Genomic DNA, 24,405 nt, shown 5'->3' on the forward strand with positions numbered 1-24,405 from the left:
TAATGACTATACTTGTGAGCCTATACGCCTGAAATAAGAACAAGGCCTAGAGCAGCACTGTGCCTAAGAGTTCCCTCCTGATAGCCTCCGTGTTACTCAAATGTGGCCAGTCTCGAAGCCAAACTCAGCATGTAAATGCACTGCCTTCCCCCCAGCATGGTACATGACACCTGGGGATGAGCCTCCCTGGCACCGAGGGATCACTACCAAGTACCAGCTGATGACGTAACTAGAAAATGACCTTGAATTAAAGATTCAACCGGACCAGCAGAATATCCCTGTCTACATATAATAACAGGAGTTAAAAATGCTTTTTGACGTAAATTAAGGGGGAAATGGAAAGGACAAATGAGTTTATATGGCTATGAGTCTCTAAAAAAGAGTCTGGAGGTTGTCAGAAGGATTGCCCTTATGCACACCTGAGCAGAGTCTCAGAGACAGATAAAGTAGATACAACCCCAGGTATTGGTCCTTCTGAGGGCTACAGAGACCCACAGGTTTTATGGCCATGGCAGATGGAGTTCACTGCCATGTCAATTGGTCCTTCCTTGGAGTTGGTGTTTCTGCGTGATGGAGCTGGACTCAGATGTGATCTCTTTTCACAAGCCTTTCCTGTTACTTTACTGGAATTGTAGTTGGTGCTGGAGTTTAAGATATATCTAGGGGATCTGAATCTCTGGACTGACAATATGATAGCCAGGCCCTGAGCCTCAACAGACTTCAGCTCATACACTCTTGTTTATTGGACTTACCCCACTCAGCTAACATGGAGTTGAAGAATGTCAACCAACACACTATGGAGCCAAGAGCGCCTACAACTGAAAGCAGGAGGATTGCATCCAGTATCCATGTGGAATCTAAGCCCCCTCTTGACATAGATGTGGAATGGACACAACCAATCCAAGGCCCACAGGAAGGAGGAATACAGTAAGGATGAGAGTGGACTTACTGATATTCTATTCATGAACTATTGTGGTTAGTAATCGAGAAAATGTGGCATTGGTGTGGAAAAAGTGGCCATGGTGACTGCTGGGTGCAGGGAATGGGAGGAAGAGATGAGATGTGGAGGCATTTTCGGGACTTCATGTTGGCCTGGGTGGTGCTGCAGGGACAATTACCAGACATTGTAGATCCTCCCATGGCCCACTGGGTGGAATGTGGGAGAGTATGGGCTATGATGTGGACCATTGGCCATGAGGTGCAGCGATGCCCAGAGATGTACTCACCAAATGCAATGGATGTGTCATGATGATGGGGGAGAGTGTTGCTGTGGGGGGAGTGGTGGGGTGGGGGTGAATGGGGACCTCATATTTTTTGAATGTAATATTTTTTAAAAATGAATTAAAAAAATAATAAAATAAAATATAAACCACAAAAAAATAAAATAAAAGCCCACCTCCTACATCTCTATCCTCTTACCTTGCTTTATTGTTATGGTAATAGCAGTTATTACCACCTGAAAATATAATATATATTTATTTGTTTACTTGCCATGGTCTATTTTCCCAGCTAGAATGTAAGTTCCATGAGGCCAGGGGCTTTGTCTTCATCACTGCTGAGTTTTAAATTCCTCAACAGTCTCAGGTACTTAATGGGCACTCAATAAATATTTGAATGAATGGGTGTCAGTCAATGAATGTATGAATGAATTAACTAACTAATTAATTAAGAGAAAAGAAGTCATCCTCAAGTTAGGTAGTGACACATCCCAATCCTGTGCTTCCACCGGCACCTGCTCAGGATTGGAGAAAGGGCTTTCTCCAGGATAAGGATCATAAGGATGAAATAAGGCCCAAGATATGTCCAGAAAAGGGATAACAAGGTAGGAACAGTCTAGAAACCATGTCTCTTGAGGGATAATGGAAGGTGTTGAGAATGTGAAAGTGAAGACTTAAATGGGAGATGAAGTAAACTTTGCAGCTGTCTCAAAATATTGGAAATATATTCAGGTGGAACTATGCATTTATTCAATAAATATCCATTGAACCTCTTCTGTGTGTCAGGGACTGAAGTAGGTACTGAGAATTCAAAAAAAAATAGTGTTATATTTATTGTGGCTCCAGGAGGAAAGCCAAAAAGTTTGGAACAACAGATTTTGATGCATCATAAGGAAAAGAATCTAGATCAGCATTCCCTAAAGTGCATTTTGTGGAATCCTAGGGATACATGGGATGTTCATTTATATTATACAAAAAAAGAATTCTGGGACCAAAAAAGTTTAGAAATTTTTTAAATAAAGTTAGAGACTTCTAAATTACAGCCCAGGACCTCTTAGGGTCTTTAATATACTACTGTAAAATGCAGCTCTTCTAAAAAAACAATATCATTCCTTTTCCCAAATCTTTTGGACTGCAGGGCACTTTTTCTGGGCTTAAGTTTCCAGGGGATAGCATTAGTTAACTTCATCATGAGGATAGTCACCTTTGGACCAGGTGGCCCTGAGACACACCTGGACACCACATAAAACAGATTCCCAAGTCTTTGTTCTGAATCACTCATAGTAATGCAGTCCTTTCACCTCATCCTCCTTGCCTCCAATTTTCCCACTTACCAGTCTCAGTAATCTATTCTTCCCTCTTTCCATCCTTGCCTTGTACTTGCCTTAATGAACTGTGTTTTATATTTCTACTTCTGACTTGAGCTCTGCATGTCAGTGATTCTGGCTCTTCCCCTAAGTTGCCTAGGCCCCCTTGATAAAACTCCCCTGATTCAATTCTTCCATCCAGCTCACCTTACCTACAGGAGTGAGACTGGGACAAGGAGCAAGCAGGTTCTCATGTCAGAGATGCCATAGAGGATGAAAGATTATACTTTCTGAAGTTGAAAGTTCTTTCCGCTCTTATTTTCAGCTATTTCCTTGACAGCTCTAAAGTTCTATAATGTCCCTATTCCTAAGCATGATTTTAAATACTTTTGGTACCTGGGAAACCAGCTGTTTTCCCGACAGCATAATCTTATTGAGCTCATATGGAATGCAGATGCTCCCCGAGTTTGCTCTCAGTGAAAGTGGAAAATCTTGCCCACAATGAGATAAGCCCCTCGTCCACAGTCACTGGGCCATGTTCTGCCTTCCAGCCATATGAATAAAAATGCTTACTGACTTGGAAGGCTTGCTCTCAATTCCTATGTGTAAAAAAGTATTGCAACTTTAAGCTATGGCCCTCAAAGCCCCTCCCATTTTTGTTCTCTTACCTTGTAACTTGGGTTCTCATTCCAAAATCCAGTGACCTCATTGATTGCAGCACTTCAATACAGCCCATGTACTGGAACAAGAAAAGAAAAGTACAAGTAGAGAAAAAATACCATATAGATGTCTCACAGCTTTATAGTGATTTCCTGGGAAACACCTAAATCAGCTTCCAAATCCAAGTTACATTTGAAAACTCAGCTTAAAATTTCTGACCATCAATGAGACAAAAGACTTAAGCTTCAACTCAGTTATATAAGACATCTACTGACTCCAAACTATGATATCAGGAATGCAAGAGTAGCAAGTTTGAATATGAGTTTGGTAGTTCCGTGTGAGCTCTGGAGCTAGAACACATGAATTTGAATCCTGGATCTGCCACTTACTAGTTTTGGAATCTTGGATAAGTTACTCAAATTTTGTCATTGTTAAAAAGGAAATAAAATTAGCATGTTGTGAGAGTTAAATTATTTCACACAAAGTACTTAGAATAGTGCCTGCTATATACAAGTGCTCAAATATTGGAGGGAGCAAGAAGAAATGTGAAAAAAAAAATACAGTCTCTGTTCTCAAGGAATGTCAAATCTTCTAAGGAAATAAAGCAAGTATATAAGTGTGTATAATACAAGATTTAGTACTTTAGCAACTCTACAAGATCATTTATTAAGGAGATTCAAGAGAGAGGGAAAAATCATGTCTTACATTAGTAAATTGAACTCAAACAAGAAGTATTGGAAAAGGTATTTGAACAGGAAGCTAGGTTTATATTTAATGCGGCAGGAAGATGGTTTATATTTAATGTGGCAGCAGTGGAGACCAATGGAAGGTGCTGGTAGGTGGGTGATTGATCGGATCTGTGTTCTAGGAGGCCTAAGTCAGAAGCAATACAAAGGTGGGCTAATAGGAGACAGGTTAAAATGCTCTCGAGAGAGGAAATAACAACAGCCCACACTGAGGAGGAATGGTGGCAACAGGAAGGAGGGGACAGAGTGAAGTGATATCACAGAAATAGATCCTACATGATTTGGCAATTGATTTGATACAGAGAATGAGAGAGAAGGATGAGTCAAAGATGACTCAGAAGTTTCCAGCCAGGGTAATGGAGAGAGCAGTAACGCCATTAAAGAAACAAGAGAGCCAGGAGAGAGCAGGATGATGAATTGGTTTGGGACCTGTTGACTGAAAGACACTGGTTGGGTATCCAGGAAATTACAAGCTGGAAGTTGAAAATTGGCTTCTGGAATAGTGTAGAGGAAGTAGGCCTAGGGATGTAGACTTAGTAGTCTTCCATGTAGCTTTGCAAGGTGAGCCGTGGGAGTTAATCCTCTTAGCAGAGCCTTAGTTGACTAAGGAGAGTGTTTCTCTGAGAATTGCCTTGGAAATGCTATGAGAGCCAAGAGGTCTGATTGAAAGTGATCTGTCAGTTCCTTGGAAATGATATGCTTCCTGTTCAAATTTCCTTTGGAAGGCTTGCAGCCTCCTTCTGCTTGGAAATGGCAAAAACACTGGAAAGATGGCAGGAGCTTGGGCCGCCTCCGCAGACACATCGTGTAGTATTCATGAACAAACTCTGCAGCTTAAGTAGAGTGAATGGAGTGTTGCCTACAGGCCAGTGTTGGGGAAAACGTGCTGGTTCCATCAACTGCCTGCTGATTCTCTGCCAAACTCCTGTTCGTCACACTCTTCTTGGTGTCTCCAGTATGAACAGAGAAAAATTTTGGATGTTTTATTCTGTCCCAGACACACTTAACTTCCCAGAGCTTGGGTACTGCAGGGAAGTCGGTGGTGTCTAGGAATTTCTGTTATAATAAATCAAAAGTCTTATTAGGAAAGGAAAGTTAGAATTTATTTAGGGAACTGCCTTAGGAAGCCTATCTCAGAATTGCTAGGAAGGGAGATTCCAGGGGTCCAGAATCCATACTGAGGTTGGCTCTAAGTGAACTGAAAAGACTCATATGCTCACTGACTGCTCTGGGTTTTCCTGCCTTTCAGTGCCTTCAGCTCTGGAAGTTAGCTCCTGCTCCCCTAGTTCCTGCACCCCTCACCCGGAAAAGAACTGACTCCCCACACAGGTTGGGGGATAGGGCTAGGCTATCCCTCTAATTCTTCCCTGTGGCCCTGCCTGTGCAGAGATGGATGCCATCTTTCTCATCAGCTCTGTCAATCATTCATTTCAGGCAAGGAGATACCAACTGGTCCATCAGTGCAGCAAGCACCTACATTTTTCATACTCTGCCCAAGCGATTTTTCGAAAATGCAAATTGGATTGTGTCACTTCACTGCTTAAAACCCCAGGCATTTATTATCAAAATAAATTTATTACCATAGACAGCTAGACCTTGTGTTCTCTGGCTCTGCCCACTCCTTCAACCACATTTGTGTCACTCTCTCCTGATGCACTGTGCTGCCACATTGACCTCCTTTCTATTCCTGGAATATAATAAACTCTTTCCAGACTCAGGGCCTTTGCACTTGCTCTTCAATCTGCATAGCTCTTCCCTCATTCCTCTGCAGGACTGCCTTCTTCTCATCCTTTGGGTTTCAGTTCACAAGTCACCTCCAGCAGCAGTCATCCTTCATCACATCCCATTTTTTCATCCCTATTGAACTTACTCATTCCAGTCGTTAATTGTCAGGTCTACTTAATTACTTGCCTGTTTATTACCCGTCTTTCTTCCCTTGGCTGTAAGCGCCCTAAGTGTAAGGACTTCAATCACCGCTGGATTTCTAGCACCTGGTCCAGGGCCTGGCACATGGTGCGTACCCAATAAATGGTGGTTGGAAGGATGAATGCAGCACCTATTGAGTTGTACCTTTAAAATGAGCAGAGGGGAAGAAGAGACCGAAGCCGGTGAAGGTTTGACTTCTCTATCCTCGGGAATAAATGAGGAATACAGAGATTTGAGAACTACAGGCCAGAACAATATCTTTGGAAGGCTTCTGAATTACTTTGTAATTTCTAACATGTTTGTTATATTTCTGTCATTCACCATCTTAGATACCAGCAACAAACTAAAACAAAGGGGATTTTGTGGTGAAGTAGGAAGCTGGTGAGAATGTACTCTATTATTCAGGGGAACGCTGGGGCAGGAGAGCAAGGGAATGAAGGCAATTCTCAGCCTAACGGAATGATTAAACAATGATGGGGTTTTGTTTGTCAATGAGGAGAAGAAATTTTAGGTGAGGAAGTGAGAAAGGAGTTCTAAACCTTTGTTCTTAATCACAGTTCATGGCGATTACCACCTTATCTGCTTCCTTCTAAGATAGGCCAGGTATTGCTTCTGGATAGCTACCTTTTCTTTAAACATCCATTTTTGCTTTACATACTTGTCTGGCAGCAATGGCACAGGTAACACCTCCTGCCAGCCTTGCTATGATTCAACAGAAGGTGTTGAAGAAATGTGAATCATGGTCCAAGATGATTGTGATGATAAGTACATTTTCCTTTCCACCATGGGCAAGCAGTGAGAAAGTCACTCTGAACAAAGTGAGGGTCTACAGGATGGAGGAATAGAGTATGGACTAGAGTGAACTTACTGATATTCTATTCATGAACTATTGTGATTAGTAATCAAAGAAAATGTAGCATTGACATGGAGAAAGTGGCCATTGTAGCTGCTGAGGGTAGGGAGTGGGAAGAAGAGATGTGATGTGGGGGCATTTTCAGGACTTGAAGTTGTCCTGGGTGGTACTGCAGGGACAGTTACTGGACATTGTATGTCCTCCCATGGCCCAGTGGGTGGACTGGGGGAGAGTGTAAACTCTAATGTGGACCATTGACCATGTGGTGCAGTAGTGCTCAGAGATGTATTTGCCAAGTGCAATGAATGTCCCATGATAATGGAGGAGGTTGTTGTTATGGGAAGAGTGGGGTGAGGGGGGTGGGGCGTATAGGGGGAACCTCATATTTTTTTAACGTAACATTTAAAAAATAAATTAAGACAAAAAAATTAAAAATAATAATAAAATAAAATTATTATAACAACAAAAAAAAGATGATGGCATAGGGCTCTATCTATTGCCTCAACGGCACAATTTGTATACCATCTTGTTGGCAGTGGTTTTAATATGGTTACTACCACAGCCAAGGCAACACATTTGCAGAATGACTTAGGCAAATGGCCTACAAATGATAATGTTTCCTTGTCCAATTAAGGTGGGAATTCAATCTAAACTAATAGGGACAATGTGTGTATAGTCTCTCCTAATAACCCACAAGCCACTTAAAATGCTACATCTTTGGGGTTTTATGATCCTGTTTCTCATTTCTGAGCTCTTTGAAAAATATTAAATAAATTATACCCTACACCCTCAAATCATACAAATCTGACTCACCCTTGAATGCCCAGGGCCTAGAGTTGTTGAAATGAATTAAATACTTTTTGGAGGAACTCTGTACATTCACAAATGAGAGTATCCTCAAGTACTACCACAAGGTAGACAAGATTTAGCAACTCCATCAACTTCTCTCTTCTATTCCCTTTTTCCCAGTGGTGTCTGAACCCATATCCCTTTAAAGACTCAAAGACCCTTAAACTTGTGCTCCTGCCTCTACTGATAATATTAAATTCTGCTCTTAGGAAGCAATCTGATATCTTGGATAGCAGTATATATAACTAAATTATTATTAAAAACTAAGGATACCATTTAATTGTTACTGCAAAAGGCCAACTGGAAAAGAGCAACATTTTAGTTATCAGATATTGCCTTGTTGGGTCAAACATGATGTCCCCAGTAGGAGGACCAGATGATAACAGCAATATTCCCAGTGCTCCAGGACTATAATATCACCAGTGTTTTACAGTATTACCAACTTAATGCAATAATCACCAAATAAACAAACTAACAACAAACAAACAAATAAAAAACCAACTTGGTCAATGCCACAATAATTTTTGAGTGTTTTGACTCCAGCAATGATTAACTTCTTCACTGAGTAACTCATTAAGATTTTCCAAGAAATGAATCATCCTAAACCCTTGCTTTATTACCAAAAAAAACCCAAACAGATTCTTTATTCAAATTATGGAATAGAATGTGATCTGTATTGTAACAAGTAATTTTTAGAAGAAAGTTACATTTATTTGGGGGTAGTACTCAACATTTGTTATCAACTTTGTGGATTACATTGAAGGGAAATTTTAAACTGATGCCTTGAATATTTATTTTTCAAACTACCATGTTAAATATTAAAGTATAATTGAAGGGTATTATAAAGTCATAATAAACATTAAGGTAATCATTTGTAAAAATAATTATGGTAGATAAACATAATGGAGGCAATTCAAATTGAATTCATGAAGAAACATACAGTCTTTAAGTTACATGTAGGCACTTAGTACTCAGCCTGGAGTGAAAATCCTAGGCACTTTTTGTGTGTGTGTATGTGTGTGTTTGCTGTCAGCATTTCTGAACACAACTCACATAGCCTTATTAGCAGAAGTTAAGAAATGGCACTCTCACAGAAGTGAATACAGCTTTATGCAAAAATGTAAAGATGGAATTTATTTGTGTGTTGTAAATGGTATCCAGTTCCACCTTTTGCTGTAGGGTGGATTACTGGTAAGATTTTCCTTTGTTAGAAGTTAACTCTTCTTGACTATTATCTCTTAAATAAAACTTGCATTAAAGTTAACAGGAAAAAAAAGTTGGACATGTCTGGAGACCATGGTAGCCAAAGAACCTCATTCACCCACCCTCCCTCAAAGTCCCAGCAATGAAGTACCGTGTGAACTGTCAGTTGTTCCAGCATAGTGAAACCACAGTTAGCATTAGTCAGTCTCCTGCCTGCTTATAAACTGCTGAATGATCCTGTACTAGCTTTCAGCTTTTATGATTTCTCTAAAAAGAAGCAGCCAACAATACACCTTTGCAGAATTGCAGCTCAAATGTTAATCACCTCTCATTAAACTTTTTTTTTACATGAAATATAAGAATTCTTTTTAGCTCAAATGAGTGAATTATGACTCTTAAAAGCATGACTAGGGAAACGGACTTTGGCCCAGTGGTTAGGGCGTCCGTCTACCACATGGGAGGTCCGCGGTTCAAACCCCGGGCCTCCTTGACCCGTGTGGAGCTGGCCATGCGCAGTGCTGATGCGCGCAAGGAGTGCCGTGCCACGCAAGGGTGTCCCCCGTGTAGGGGAGCCTCATGCGCAAGGAGTGCACCCATAAGGAGAGCCGCCCAGCGCGAAGAAGGGAGCAGCCTGCTGAGGAATGGTGCCGCCCACACTTCCCGTGCCGCTGACGACAACAGAAGCGGACAAAGAAACAAGACGCAGCAAAAAGACACAGAAAACAGACAACCGGGGGAGGGGAGGGGAATTAAATAAATAAAAATAAATCTTTAAAAAAAAATAAAAAATAAAAAGTAAAAGCATGACTAAAAGTCTACTAGCGCTTGAAGGATGTTAAAGATTATCCATTGCAACCCCATTGTTCATAAATTTTTAAAAAAAGTAAGTGGCTTGTGTAATATCACTCAGCACTTAAAGGAGAGGGAGAGAAGAGTCAACAAAAGATACAAAACAGAAGTTAGAAATGTACAGGAAATCAGGAATATGACATGATGGAAGTCAAGAGTGCATGGAGGCTCCACATGAGAGGTCCCTGGGATTGAATCCCAGTGAACCCTAGAGGAGAAAGATGAGAAGAAAAGAGAAGACAAAAAGAGAAATGGATACAGAAGATCACACAGCAAGTGGACACAGACAGCAAAAACAGTAGATGGGGGAGGGGTACAGGGAGGGGGAAGGGGAGGGGAAATTTTAAAAAAGAGTGTGTGGAGGGAAGTGGAAATGGCTCAAGTGATTGGGCTTCTATCTACCATATGGGAAGACCCAGGTTCGATCCCTGGGACTTCCTGGTAAAGGCGTGACTGCATGGAGAGCCAGTGCCCACGAGCCAGGTGAGCTGTGCAGCAAGATGGTGACATAATAAGAGAGACGAAGGGGAGAGTCAAGGCGAGGTGCAACTGAAACCAGGAACTGAGATGGTGCAAGTGACAGGGAACCTCTTTCCACATCAGAGGTCCCCAGGATTGAATCCTAGAGGAGAAAACGAGAAGAGAAGGGGAAAAAAAAAAAAAAAGAGTGCATGGAGTTTCATGAAGAGTGAACCCTGAATTCAAGGCAGCAGAGAGAGTCAATAGGCTAAGAACTGGGATGTCCTGGAATTTGGCAACTGTTGGCTTCAGTGCAGCACTAACAGCAGAGTAGTAGAATTAGAAGCCAGATGGCAGGAGATTTAGAGGGTAATATAGAAGTGAGACAGTAAACCTGTGAGCGAAGTTTATTTGTTTTTGTTCTAGTTTTGAGAAATTTATATTTTAACAGAAGAGGAAGGATAAGTTAAGGGGAGGGACCTATTTTAAGGATGGCACAGACTTAGATATATTCTTATGATGGAAAGGTTGGCACAATAAGAGAGAGGGGAGATCCTGATCAGATCACAGTCCTTAAGGAGGCAGGAGTGGAGAATATTCATGAAATATGTACAGCCTGATTCAAAGAAATTAATTTAATGATGAGTCAGATTCTCCCAAGTGTCCAAATCAAGTAAATTTCAAAGTTGGAAGACACATTTGTCCTTTTGGTATATCCAGATACCATTTAGGGGATTCTTAAATATTCTTCTAAATAATTGGAGCTGAGCCTAAGTTTGTGTAAGTGGAAATGCAGTTATGGTGGGCAGCAGCATGATCCTTTAAGTTCAGCAAATCATTGGTTTGCTTCAGGATTAAATCTCAGGGGTGTATGATCAGAGTTAGAGGTAACCTTGCTAGTCAGTGTTTTAAAAAAAACTAAAACCCTACACTCAAAACCTCTCTCTTGGGAGTGACTATATGCCCCAACCCCTTATTTATGAAGCATTTAAGTCACTTCTCCAAAGCCACACAGCATCAAGGAACTCTACGCAAGCATAAAAATTTGTTAAACCCTTTGTTCTATCCCAGACTCCAAGTTCCTAACAAATTCTAACAAAGACTTGTGAATCAAATTCAAATAATGCCCTTTTATTACTGAAATGTACATCTTCGGAATGCAAGTTAATACCTCAGATGCAATTTGCTTATTTTATAGCTTGTACTCTTTTTGTAAAAAAAATCTTTCAGCTTTTTTTAGCTGAAGAGGGGGAAAAAAGTTTCCGAGGAAGATTTTTATTTTCCCTCAAAGTCCATTAACATGAAGAAAAGTATTGGTACTAGCGGTAATTGCATTAAGTAATTACTTTCTACAGGGATTTATGTTTCAATATAGGTAATCAAAAAGACAGGAAAACTGAAGCAAGATTCTAGGGACAGGGAGCAGCCAGTTCATTACAGCTAATAATAAGTGTGGTTCAAGTTTGAGATTCTCACCGAAGACAAGCAGCTTCTTTCCTAACCAAGCCCCCAACCACACCCTGAACCTCCAACCATTGCCCTGAATACCCCCTACAAGATGTAAGAGTAAGTCATTGGCGGGACTTCCAGACAGTCCCCTTGGGAGATCAGAAGCCAAATTTGGAGTGTTGGGAACTCCTAGAGATAAGTTCCTCATCAAAAGCAAAAAAATGACAGCTCACTGAACAGAAGGCTGAACAAATTGAAAAAGCTCAGGCATTTGGGGATCTGAGATCAGGGACAAGCAACCAGTCACACTCATCATACTCCATTAACTCCTGAGGGCAATCCTGGGTCCCAACACAGCACAATGACTGTTATAATGAAGGCTCCATATCCCCCCACAAAAAGATCAAGGTTAAATTCAATTAGTATTAACTCCTAGGTATGTACCCAAGAGAACTGAAAGCATATTTTCATATGAAAACCTGGACACAAATGTTCATAATGGCATTATTCATAATAGCCCCAAAGTGTTGAAACAACCCAAATGTCCATCAGCTGATGAGTGGATAAACAAAATGTGTGGTAGATCCATACAATGGAATATTATTTGGCCATAAAAAGGCATGAAATACCACTACATGCTACAACACTGGAAGCATTATGCTAAGTGAAGGAAGCCAGTCGCACATATTATGATTCCATTTATATGAAATACTTAGAGTAGGCAAACCCATAGAGAAAGAAAGTATGGCAGTGCTTGCCAGAGGCTGGGAGTAAGGAAAATGGAGAATGACTACTAATGGGTACGGGTTTCTGGTCAGGTGATGAAATGTTCTAAAATCAGTGGTAATAGTTGCACAAATCCGTGGATATACTAAAAACCACTCAATTGTACACTTAAAGGGTAATTTTATGATTCATGAATTATTTATTAAAAAACAAATAAACATAGGTCTAGGGGAAAAAAACTTTGACATTTGCCTGTGCCCCTCACCCAATTCAATCAGTTTCAACCAACTATAAAGAGAAACATTCTTCATTATACAGAGGTTTCCATTTAAAATATTTAATATTTTAGAGGTTTGCCATCTAAAGTGGAGAACTTCAGTTATGTGGAAGATTGGATGACGCCTGGTGATATCAAGTAAATGAGACTTTGCTATGACAAGATGTCTATGGCGAGTGTCGACAGAGTCTGTGGGCAAGTTATTCAGAAGCAGCAGCAGCCTCTTAACTCACTGCCACAGTTGGGCTTTGACTCACAGAGTTTCTGCTCTTTCACTTCTCAGAGTCCTCAGTGTGTGTAGGAAGCATTAACTCACTTGCCGGTGAGCCACCTCCAAACCTTCGTGGAAGTTGGCGTGGTGTAAATCATAAGTAGAGAACCGACTCGTGAGTGTGCACATCATGCTCCCCGGAGGCCTCCAAGATCAATACTCACTCCTGCCTGGGGCCCAAGGGCCTCCCACAGCAATGTCGACATCCTCCCTCTGCTCCGTCTCCACCCCCTTTCCTCTCCTCCTCCTATTCTCCTTCCTTTCGTAGGTGATATCCTAGTAAGGAAATCTGATTCTTAACATTTCGGAAGGAAGATTTAGAACTTCACCACACATTCCAGGCCAGACTCCCTTCCACTTGTTTTGCGTTAGGTTCCCTGAATGGTTGTCTCCACCTCCTCACTCTCATTATTATTCTTGCTCTCTGGGCAATGCATTCTGAACACTCCTACTTCCACAGAACACTTCTATCATTGAACTAAGCATAGTAATAACAGGCTTGAAGTCATAGCTTTTATTTTCACAGAACTTTGCAACTTAGTGCTGCTTGCCATTAAAAATAAAGAATTTAAGTGAACAGCAGATCTATTAACTCCAGATCTATTAACATGTTTTTTAAAAACATACTTCTGTATTTGAAGGTGTTAAGAAAAGATACTTGAAAATAGTATCTAAGTGAATAAAATATCTAGGAATAAATTTAACCAATATTTAAAAGACTTGTACAATGAAAACTGTAAGATACTGCTGAAAGAAATTAAATACCTAAATAAATGGAAACACAACGGCATTCATGGATCGGAAGAGAATATTGTTAAGATCTCAATACTACACAAAGCGATTTACATATTTGACATAATGCCTATCAAAATTTCAGCAGTTTTTTTATTTTTTGCAGAAATGAAAAAGCCAACCATCAAATTCATGTGGAACAGCAAGGGGCCCCTATAGCCAAAACTATCTTGAAAAAAAAACAAAGTTGGAGAACTCACACTTCCTAATTTCAAAATTTCCACAAAGCTAAAGTAATCAAAACAATGTGGTACTGGCATAAGGACAGACAGATGGGTAGAATAAAATTGAGAGTTCAGAAATAAACCTACAATCTATGGCTGTTTGATTTTTGACAAGGTCATGAAATCCACTCAATGGGGAAAAATAATCTCTTCAACAAATGGAGCTGAAAAAACTCTATGTCTACATGCAAAATAATGAAATGGATCCCTACCTCACATCCTATGCAAAAATTAACTCAGTATGGACCAATGATCTAAATATGAGCTAAAAATCATAAAACTCCTAGGAGGAAATTTAGGGGGACATTGTCAGGGCCTTGTATTAGGAAATGGATTTTAGATATGACATCAAAAGCATGAGAAACAAAAGAAAAAATAAATAAATGAGACTTCATCAAAATTAAAAACTTTTGTGCATCAAAGGATATTACCAAGGAAGTTAAAAGACAGCCTACAAAATGGGAGACAAATTTTGGTAACCATATATCTGATAAGGGTTTAATATCTAGGATATATAAAGAAATCCTACAACTTAACAACAAAAAGACAAACAACCCAATTAAAAATGGGCAAAGGACTAGAATATACTTTTATCCAAAGAAGATATACAAAAGGCCAATAAGTACATGAAAGCATGCTCAACATCGTTAGCCTCTAGGTAATACAAATGAAAACCATGGGATACCACTAGGATGACAATTATTTAAAAATAGAAAATAAGTGGTGAGGATGCAGAGAAATGGGAACCCTCATGCATTGTTGATGGGAATGTAAAATGGTGTAGCTTCTGTGAAAAAGTTTGGTATTTCCTCTGAAAGTTTAAGGTATTAATAGAATTACCATATTTTCTAGGCAATTCCACTTCTAGTTATACACTCCAAAGAACTGAAAATAGGGACTCAAGCAGATATTTGCACACCAATGTTTATAGCAGCATTGTTCATAGTAGCCAAAGGATGGAAGCAACCTAAGTGTCCATCAACAGAAAAATGGATAAATAAAATTTAGTATATATATATATACACAATGGAATATTATTAAGCCATAGAAAGGAATGAAGTTATGATACATGCTACAACATGGATGAACCTTGAAGACAGCATGTTGTCTGAAATAAGTCAGACACAAAAGGACAAATATTTTATGATTCCATGTATATGAGATATCTATAACAGAAAATACATAAAGACAGAAAGTGACTTAACAGGTTAGATGGGCTAGGGTTGGGGAATGGGGGTTACTGCTTGTTGAGTAAATAGTTTCCATTTGGGGTAATTTGGGTTGTGGATGGTGGTAATGGCAACAAAATATTGTTAATATAATTAATATCACTGAATTGTACACACGATAGTGGTTAAAATGGGAAATTTTGTGCTCTATAGATGTTACCACAGTAAAAATTTTAAAAAGAGAGTGAGAGCTACTTGAAATAACTTAGGTTCCTAGAAATTAGCGTTATGTTGACAGGGATGTATTATTTCCTGTGAGCCACCTATCTATAATGTATATCTTGGGGGATGGGGTAGGGGGAAGCTAAAGCTACTCTGAAAAGGTTTAGGCATTTATTTCAAACTTTCAGAACTTCCAAGATCTTTCCTTTCAAATAAAAAATCTTTCCAAGTACTTCTTTATTTGACCAGAATAAGTATCAAACATCATTTCAGAAATGAAAGGAAACCCAGTATAAAAAACAGGTTGGCATCTAATCTGGGTTCTCCTCCATCCCAAACACTGCAGGTTCCTTTCCAGGCTGAAGTACCTGTACTGTCTGTACAAAGCCACAGGGTCAGTGGGCAGACAGACAGCCCTGCCGGTCCAGAGAGCTCCCCCTACACTTGCACCTTCTCTCATCTATTTAAGGATAATTACACATGATTAGTTTTGGCTTCTAGAAGATGAGTGGAATGTTAAAAGAGAAATCAAGAACCTAAAAAGATGTCATCCTTTTTAGCCCTAAATAAGCTAGTCTGTATAATAGAGTGAATCAATAAAAATATGCACACTAGAATTTATTTTTTTTAATGGTATTGTTTGTAAGTTTTTGGTCCAGTGCCACTCTCTACTAGAAAGATATTAGGCAAAAATATAACTTTTGCTTTCTGAAACCACAGAATATTCACATTTGCAGGCATCAACCACACACCTACCCACCCACACACACACACACATAAACACACACGTGTACACAGGGTTGAGTTGTTGTTGTGAGCAGGGTGGCAAATCTTAGTGTATTAGCCAGCCAAAGGGGTGCTGATAGAAAATACCAGAAGTCTGTTGGGTTTTATAAAGGGTATTTACTTGGGGTAGAAGCTTATAGTCACAAGGTCATAAAGTTTAAGTTACTTCCCTCACCAAAGTCTGCTGCCACGTGTTAGAGCAAGATGGCTACCAATGTCTACAAGGGTTCAGCCTTCCTCTTCCTCCTAAGGCTCCATGGTCCCAGCTCCTTCCCTTCTCAGCTGTGGGTTAGCATAAGGCTTGTCTCTCCCCTGGGACTCATTTCTCCCCTGGGACTCATTTCTCTCCTGGCTCAGCTGCTTTGCTCTCTCCACAAGGCCAGCTATAAACTATCAGGTGAATGGCTTGTCTCTCTTCCTGGGGCCTCTGCCACGTCTAATGGAGCCTTCTCTCTTCCCTCATGTACTTGCTTCTCTGTGTGTTTGCTTCCCAGGGTTCCAGCATCAAAAACTAAACTCTCTCCTCTGCTGTGTTGTTTTCTCTGTGAGTCCCCACCCCCTTGGTGACTCAATGTCCTACTGACATGGCTGAATCAGAGCCCTAATCATAATTTAATCAAGTAAAAGTGAAACCTCTAAATTTAATACAATCTAATATACCCAGAGGAACAGATAAGTTTACAAACACTTCCAATATCTATTTTTGAACTTCATTAACAATATCAAACTCCTAAACTTAGTTAAGGCTCTTTAACTTTCCTTGGGAGAAATGGTCTGTTTTGATGGATCTGAACATCTCTAGCTACAAAGTAAGTGCAATGGCATGCTCCTAGACTGAGATGGGTACTCCTTATACTGGGCCATGCTTGGAGAAGCAGCTTTGTGGAGGTGAGGATAACAGCAGAGAGGAGACAGTAAACTGAAACAGTACAGGGAAGAAGGGGGTCTTCTCACCAGGGTAAGAAGTCAGGGAATTGTCTCTCAATAGAGAAATGGCTAAGAGTGTGGCTTACCCTCTGGAACACTCAGCTGCCACTGGGGGATCAGCATGTGCTGACATGAGGGATGCCCCAATCTATTACCCAGAGAGATAAAAGCACATTGCAGAACAGTGTGTACAGTATAATCTTTATCTGAGTCAACAGTTATATTTGTGTGTATCTATAAATATATAATGCTTAGAAGAGTGTCTGAATGAAACAAAGAAAACTTTAATTGTGGCTATTACCCTAGAGAAGGGACTTTTACTTTTTACCGTCTGAATTTTTCCCAAAATGAGCATGTATGACTTTTGACATTTCAGAAAACATGGTAAAGGATAAACTAGGTTAAACAAAAAGAATGCAGAAAACAGTTCTCATTACTGTTTTTTAAAAAACCAAAAATGAGAGAACAGCCTTATTTGTTTTGTTGTTGTTGTTGTTGTCTTTTAATAATACTCATTTCTTTTTCCTTTTCTTTTTTTAAAAAGACTTATTTATTTATTTCTCTCCACTCCCCCTCCACCCCGGTTGTCTGTTCTCTGTGTCTATTTGCTGTGTCTTCTTTGACCGTGGCACGGGAATCTGTGATTCTTTTTGTTGCATCATCTTGTGTCAGCTCTCCGTGTGTGTGGCACCATTCTTGAGCAGGCTGCACTTTCTTTTGCGCTGGGTGGCTCTCCTTACAGGGCGCAAGGGGACGCACTCCTTGCGCATGAGGCTCCCCTTCGCGGGGGACACCCCTGCGTGGCAGGGCACTCCTTGCTCGCATCAGCTCTGCGAATGGGCCAGCTCGACATGGGTCAAGGAGGGCTGGGGTTTGAACTGTGGACCTCCCATGTGGTAGACGGACGCCCTAACCACTGGGCCAAGTCCGCTTCCTTATTTGTGAGAACTGGGGAGGTCTTTGAGTTCCTGGGAACACCAGGAAAATAACAAAACCCAGAGGGTTTTCATTTAGTCACAAGCTGGTAAAAAGCCTGATAACAGTTGGGGAGAAATTGAACGTCACTTGTTTGGGATTTCTTTATAAAAGGGAAAGGCTTAGGGCCAGTAGATGAGTTTCTAAATTTAATCCTTCATCCCTAGAGATATCCTTCCTTTTGCTGATTCAGTTTCATCTCCTGAAAAGAGGGTCTTGGATAGAATTCTGCATGGGCAGTCAGGATATCTGCCGTATTCCTAGCTGTAACTTCTATTTTCTGGGTTGCCTTGGGGCACTCTCTCTCACTTTCCCAGAACAGAAACCATTTGGAGAGTTAAGTCCGACAGTATTCATTAAATGTTGTCTGCTCTTCAAGGGCAAGATGTTGCCAAGTTTAGCAGGAAAAGAAATGTAAAACGTGCTCACCGGTTACAGCTCTGCAGCAAAGCATGGAAAAGTGGTGACAAAAATAAGAAATGCATTTTGAGATATATCAATAAATGAAGTTGCTGAATCTTTGACACACAGTACCACAACAGAAACTCTACTAACTGTCCTCAACTCAAACAACTTGCTTGCAGCCAGCAGGCTACTGGTCTGTCTGTCCACTCTTTCTGCTACTGCCGTTTGAATTGTGGGATTACCAAGAGCCTTGCTGTGTTTGTTCCCACACATGTTTTTGGCAGGTGTAATTGCTATTAAAACCACTTAATTTAAGTAGATATTAAACAAACTGATAAAATATAAGTGTGCATAAAGAGGATAGTCATTTCTATTAAAATTAAATCAAAAGGGAAGCAGCTATGGCTAAATCAGTTGGGCTCCCGTCTACCATACAGGAGGCCCTGGGTTCTCGTCCTGGGCCTCCTTGTGAAGGCAGGCTCACCTGCATGCTGCGGACAGCCCCCGGCCCACAAGTCTGTGGAGAGCTGACTCAGTAAGGTGATGCAACAAAAAGGGAGACATGTAAAAACACAGAAGAACGCACAGCAAATGGACACAGAGAGCAGACAGCAAGCAAGCTGCAAGGTGGGGGGGGGGATAAAAAAAATCAAAAGCTTTGGAAAGACTCTTTGAAGGCAAGTTCCTTTAGAAATAATATTAAATAATATTAAAATAATATTAGGTTCCTCCCACATGGGAGGAACCAGGTTCAGTTCCTGATGCCTCCTAAAGAAGACAAACAAACAGTGAGCAGACATTGAGCAAAAAAACAATAAGCAGAAAATGAGCAAAAACAATGAACAGATGAGAAAAATCAATGAACAGACAATGAGTAAACAACAAGTGGACAGCCAGTAAAAACAAGTGGTGTGGAAGGGGGAGCAGTTGGGCACCCACCTACCACATGGGAGGTCCCAGGTTTGGGTCCCAGTGCCTCCTAAAGGAAGACAAGCAGATGCCATCCCTGCTGCAACAAGCTAGATGCCTCCCCGTCACAAACGAGGTACACGCCCCCTCACCCACTCCCCCGCCATAGTGAGCTAGATGTTGCCCTCCCCACAAAGAGCAGACAAGCTAGCAAGCTAGCAGACACCACAGCCTGAGGGGAGCGGTATGACTCAAGCCATTGGGCACTCACCTCTCATGTGGGAAGTCCTGCATTCAGTTCCCGGTGCCTCCTGGAGAAGGCGAGCTAACAATGAGCAGACAGTTGAAAGAATCATGTGGGGGAGGGGGGATAAAGAAAAATAAAGAAAATACATAAATCTTTAAAAAAAAATCAGGGAGCTGATGTGGCTCAAGCAGTTGGGCACTGATCTCCCACATGGGAGGTCCCGGGTTCAGTTCCCAATGCTTCCTAAAGAAGAAACAGATGATGAGCAAAAACAATGAGCAGGCAAAGAGCAAAACTAAAGAGCAAACAGACAAGGGAGCAATCTCAGGGGCAGAAAAAAATAATATTAAAGACAATTATGGATGACAACTCTAAAAAATTAAAAACACTCGAATGGTTCTGCACTCAGATTGCTTTGAAGATGTCTTTAAATTCTCACTCCACAAGAAACCAAACTGGGGAATCATAGATAAGGCACTATAGGTGTGATTTATGTAAGAATGATGAAAGGAGGTATTAATCATTGTATCCATAAAATTCAAAGGATGAGGGAAACGGACTTGGCCCAGTGGTTAGGGCGTCCGTCTACCACATGGGAGGTCCACGGTTCAAACCCCGGGCCTCCTTGACCTGTGGAGCTGGCCCATGTGCAGTGCTGATGCGCGCAAGGAGTGCCCTGCCACGCAGGGGTGTCCCCCGTGTAGGGGAGCCCCACCTGCCAGGAGTGCAGCCCCACCCGCCAGGAGTGCACCCATAAGGAGAGCCGCCTAGGGCGAAAGAAAGTGCAGCCTGCCCAGGAATGGTGCTGCTGATGACAACAGAAGCGGACAAAGAAACGACGCAACAAATAGACACAGAAAACAGACAACGGGGGGGGGGGGGTATGGATTAAATAAATAAATCTTAAAAAAAAAAAAATTCAAAGGATGAGTCTTGACCCTACAACACAAAGGCAATTAAATTGTTTTTAAATTACAATTTTAAATTGTTTTTAAATTAATTCTCCTTCAACAAGAACAAGTCTTAATAGGATCAGAGTAGAGGACTTCTACCCTGTAATATTAAGAAACTCAGGAAGCAGATTTGGCTTAATTAATAGAGCATCCACCTACCATATAGGAGGTCCACCTACCATATGGCCTCCTGACCCATGTGATGAGTTGGCCCATGTGCAGTGCTGCCTTGTGCAAGGAATGCCCTGCCATGCAGGGGTGTCCCCTGCGTAGGGGAGCCCCACATGCAAGGAGTGCGCCCTGCAAGGAGAGCTGCCTGACTTGAAAAAAGCCCAGCCTGCCCAGGAGTGGCACCACACACACGGAAAGCTGATGCAGCAAGATGATGCAACAAAAAGAGACACAGTAGTTGGAGTTGTCCTGGGTGGTGCTGCAGGGACAGTTACCAGACATTGTATGTCCTCCCATGGCCCACTGGGTGGATTGTGGGAGAGTGTGGGCTATGCTGTGGACCATTGACCATGAGGTGCAGTGGTGCTCAGAGATGTATTCACCAAGTGCAGTGAATGTCTCATGATGATGGAGGAGGTTGTTGTTATGGGGAAAGGAGTCAGGTGAGAGAGGTGGGGTATATGGGGACCTCATATTTTTTAAATGTAACATTAAAAAAATAAATAAAGACAAAAAAGAAAAAAGAAAAGAGACACAGATTCCCAGTGCCACTGACAAGAATGCAAGCAGATACAGAAGAACACCAGTGAATGGACACAGAGAACAGACAACAGGGGGGCAGGGGCAAAGGGGAGAGAAATCAATCAATCAATCAATAGAAACTCTATTCTTTACCATCTGAATATCACCTAAAATCCTTCTGGCCTAATAAGGCACGTCTCAGATAAAGTAGTCTGATCTCTTAACTTGACCCACAAGTGCACACCAGGACTGACACTCTTCCCAACTCTGCCTGCCTCCTGGGCACCTCCCTCTATTCTAGATGTCACTTCGCAACCCCAAGTTCAATATGTCAGAAAATGAACCTCTTGCCTTTCGTCTCAGCACTGCCTCTCCTCCTGTGCCTTTTCCTTGATTCTCCCCACTCACCACAATCCCAAACACTCTTTCTCAAAATCTCTGGCACAGTGCACTGGATTCTGCTCTTTCCCTTTGCGCACTTCATGTAATCTTTAGCTACCAATTGCTTCTTTAGCCCATTCCTCCCATCATGATCCTAATAAAACTAAGGCACCTCTCACCTTTACTACTGCTGTAATTAGCCTTTAATAGGGTTTTTCTGACTCCACTCACTCACTTCTCTAGTTCAGATGAATTCTCATGATCATGTCATTCCTGTTGCTCTAATATCTAAACACCTCTTCCTGATATTAAAGACCTACTATAATCTGGCTCAAATCTCAGCATTATTGTCCACCAATCTTCTTCAGGCAGCCTCTTCTGTAGGTAAATTAAATCAATGCTCTCTCCAATATAAAATCTATGTTTTCCACACTTATGTCCCCTTTATCTAGAATAATCTTTTGCACTACATCCCTGTGGTTAAACTTTTAGCCAACTTATAGGGACTCTCTCAAATGCCATATCCTCTGAAAGTCTTCCCTGAACACCAAACTAGGAGTCATCTATACTCCTTAGAGTTCACTACACTAACTTATCTATTTTCAATAAGCATATATCATTATTTACATTGTATTATGATTAAGCATCTCCTAATTTCATTTGAAAGCCACAACAGCAGGGTTTCCTAAAGTATGTTTCAAAAATACTCACTCCATAAGAAGCTGATCTAATAGTTTTAGAATCGTGCATTCTATAGTCCCCACCTTGGAAACTGCAGTGGGGATGGAGAACAATAGGTATATATGTGAAATGTCATAAAGGGGGAATTGATAGAACACGATAACTGAAGGCCGTGTGGGATCAGAGAGAGTGAGTGGTCTAGAATGACTCTCAGACTTGTGTCTTAGACAACCGAGAGGTACCATCCCCTGAGAGGGTAGAGAGCAGACAGTGGGCATGTCAGGTATCCACTGGTATGTTTTGTTAGGGACCACTGAATTGAATATCTGAGAAGAGAAAAGTAGGAAGATAAAAGGCTAAACCCTATATTTGTATCTAAATTCTCATCTTCCTTGAATCCTCCACAGGTTCTGACATTGTTCCAACCAACCTTTCTCCTTGAAACTCTCTCCTTCTCCTTAGATTATGTTGGCCCATCTCAATCCTGCCATTTTGGTCACCAATGCCTTTTTTTCCACAAAATGCTTAAATGTGGCACTCCTGAAGGCCACTTCTCGTCCTGCTCTACATTCTCCTTTTTGGCAGCCTTTTCCAGTCCCTGAGCTTCAGTGACAACAACAAACATTAAATAATTTCTCCTCAGTTCTAACTATTCTATTTCCTGCTGGAGATTTCTACCTTGATGCTTGGAAGTCAGCTTGAATGCACCATATGCAAAATGGAACTCACTCCCAATCCCCAAAGCTTCCTGTCTCCTCACTTCCCTGTCTGTCCCAGTTACTCAGGCTCTCCATTTCCCAGTAGGCAAGAAGCTGGTCCATTCTTCCTCCATTGGATTTTCCATCTTTCCCTTCAGTTCTTTTGCCACTGAGTTTGTTTCCACTGTGTTTCTCACCTTGTCCCCCCTTTCTCCAGTGTCCCTTCTCTTGGATCCTCTCCAAGCATTGCTGTCTGTATATTATTCCTAAAACATACCTCTGAGTTTGCCATTCCTCTCTTTTGAAAACTCCAATGGGGGGGGCTTTCTGTTGGGAAACCCAACATTTCAGATCCTATAAAACTTTTTTATAGCAACTGTCTAATTTATTTTCACTCTAATCTCCTACATATGCCTCATGCTCTATCCAACGAAATCACTCATTGTTCCCTAAATACATCTTCCACTTTCCACCTCCATACCTTCACCCCTGTCATTCTCCTTGTCTAGAATGCTCTCTCTTTATCTCTGCCTATTGAAACTCTACCCATTTGTCAAGACTCAGTTAAGATGCCACCTCATTCAAGAAGTCTTCTCTCATAATTTTAAATAGAAGGAGTCCTCTTTCTTCCCTGAACTCCCATTATGCTTTACTTTTATCACTTACATATAAGTTGTAATTATCACAGTAATTCGCATAATATCATTGCTCTTCTTTCATACTATAACCTCCTCAAGGCAAGAATTATGTCTTATTCATCTGATGTAGTGGAAAGACCACTGGCCTGGGGGTCAGAAGACGTGAATTTTAGTCCTTGCTCTGCCGCTGACGAACTCTATGACCTTGAATAGCTTAAGGTATGAAGAAACAAAACTTTGTAGTCACATAAATCATTAGGAATTTTGTGTCCAGAGTTAAAGGAACCATGCTGAGAGGAGAGGAGGAGGAGGGGCAATGAGCTTTTAAGAACCTAGAGTTGACACGAGGCCAAAAAAAAAAAGTTTAAGTTTGCATTATGCATTTTACCATTTCTCAGTGAATGATTCACATAAATTATTCTCTGATGACATTGAGGAAAAAATTTCTAGGATTGTCCTTAGCACATGGGCTTTCTCTTCAAATCTCTTGCTCTCTGGTACTTCTCCTCTGACTAGAGGAAGTTTCCAACCCCAAGACAGGCTCTGTCTTAATGTTTACATGTAAGTTAGTTATTAAAACTCCTAATGCATTTCCTTATGGAAATGAAGGTATCATAATGATTAGGATACCAAGCTAGTCCTTAAATACCCATTTTGCCCAGAGTCCTACCTGAATTAAGGTAGACTCCACTGCTAATACAGACAGACCTGATCTACAAGTGACTGGTAGCAATGAATAGCTCCTTTTCCTCACTCCTATCTCCAACATTTAAAATCCTGTGGTAGAAGACATAGGAGTATAGTTTAGGGGTTGGAGAATGAACTGTACTAATAAGAGAATCTATGGATTTAAAAGTGGAGAAAGAAGAAAACCCAAGAAAACAGTAAGTAGCTTAAGCTAGATTTACGGGAA

General features: G+C 41.0%; 1 protein-coding gene across 2 annotated transcripts in view; it reads right to left on the reverse strand.

The window, feature by feature from the left end:
- SHC4 (SHC adaptor protein 4) overlaps positions 1-24,405 on the reverse strand; it is a 136,396-nt gene that overhangs the window by 97,735 nt on the left and 14,256 nt on the right. For both annotated transcript variants that reach the window (XM_058294168.1, XM_058294167.1), the window contains exon 2: positions 3,193-3,263. In XM_058294168.1, the coding sequence (XP_058150151.1) occupies positions 3,193-3,263 (71 nt within the window). The remainder of the gene's footprint in view (positions 1-3,192; positions 3,264-24,405) is intronic.

The sequence above is a fragment of the Dasypus novemcinctus genome, chromosome 3 (assembly GCF_030445035.2).
Source record: "Dasypus novemcinctus isolate mDasNov1 chromosome 3, mDasNov1.1.hap2, whole genome shotgun sequence".
Lineage (NCBI taxonomy): Eukaryota > Metazoa > Chordata > Mammalia > Cingulata > Dasypodidae > Dasypus > Dasypus novemcinctus.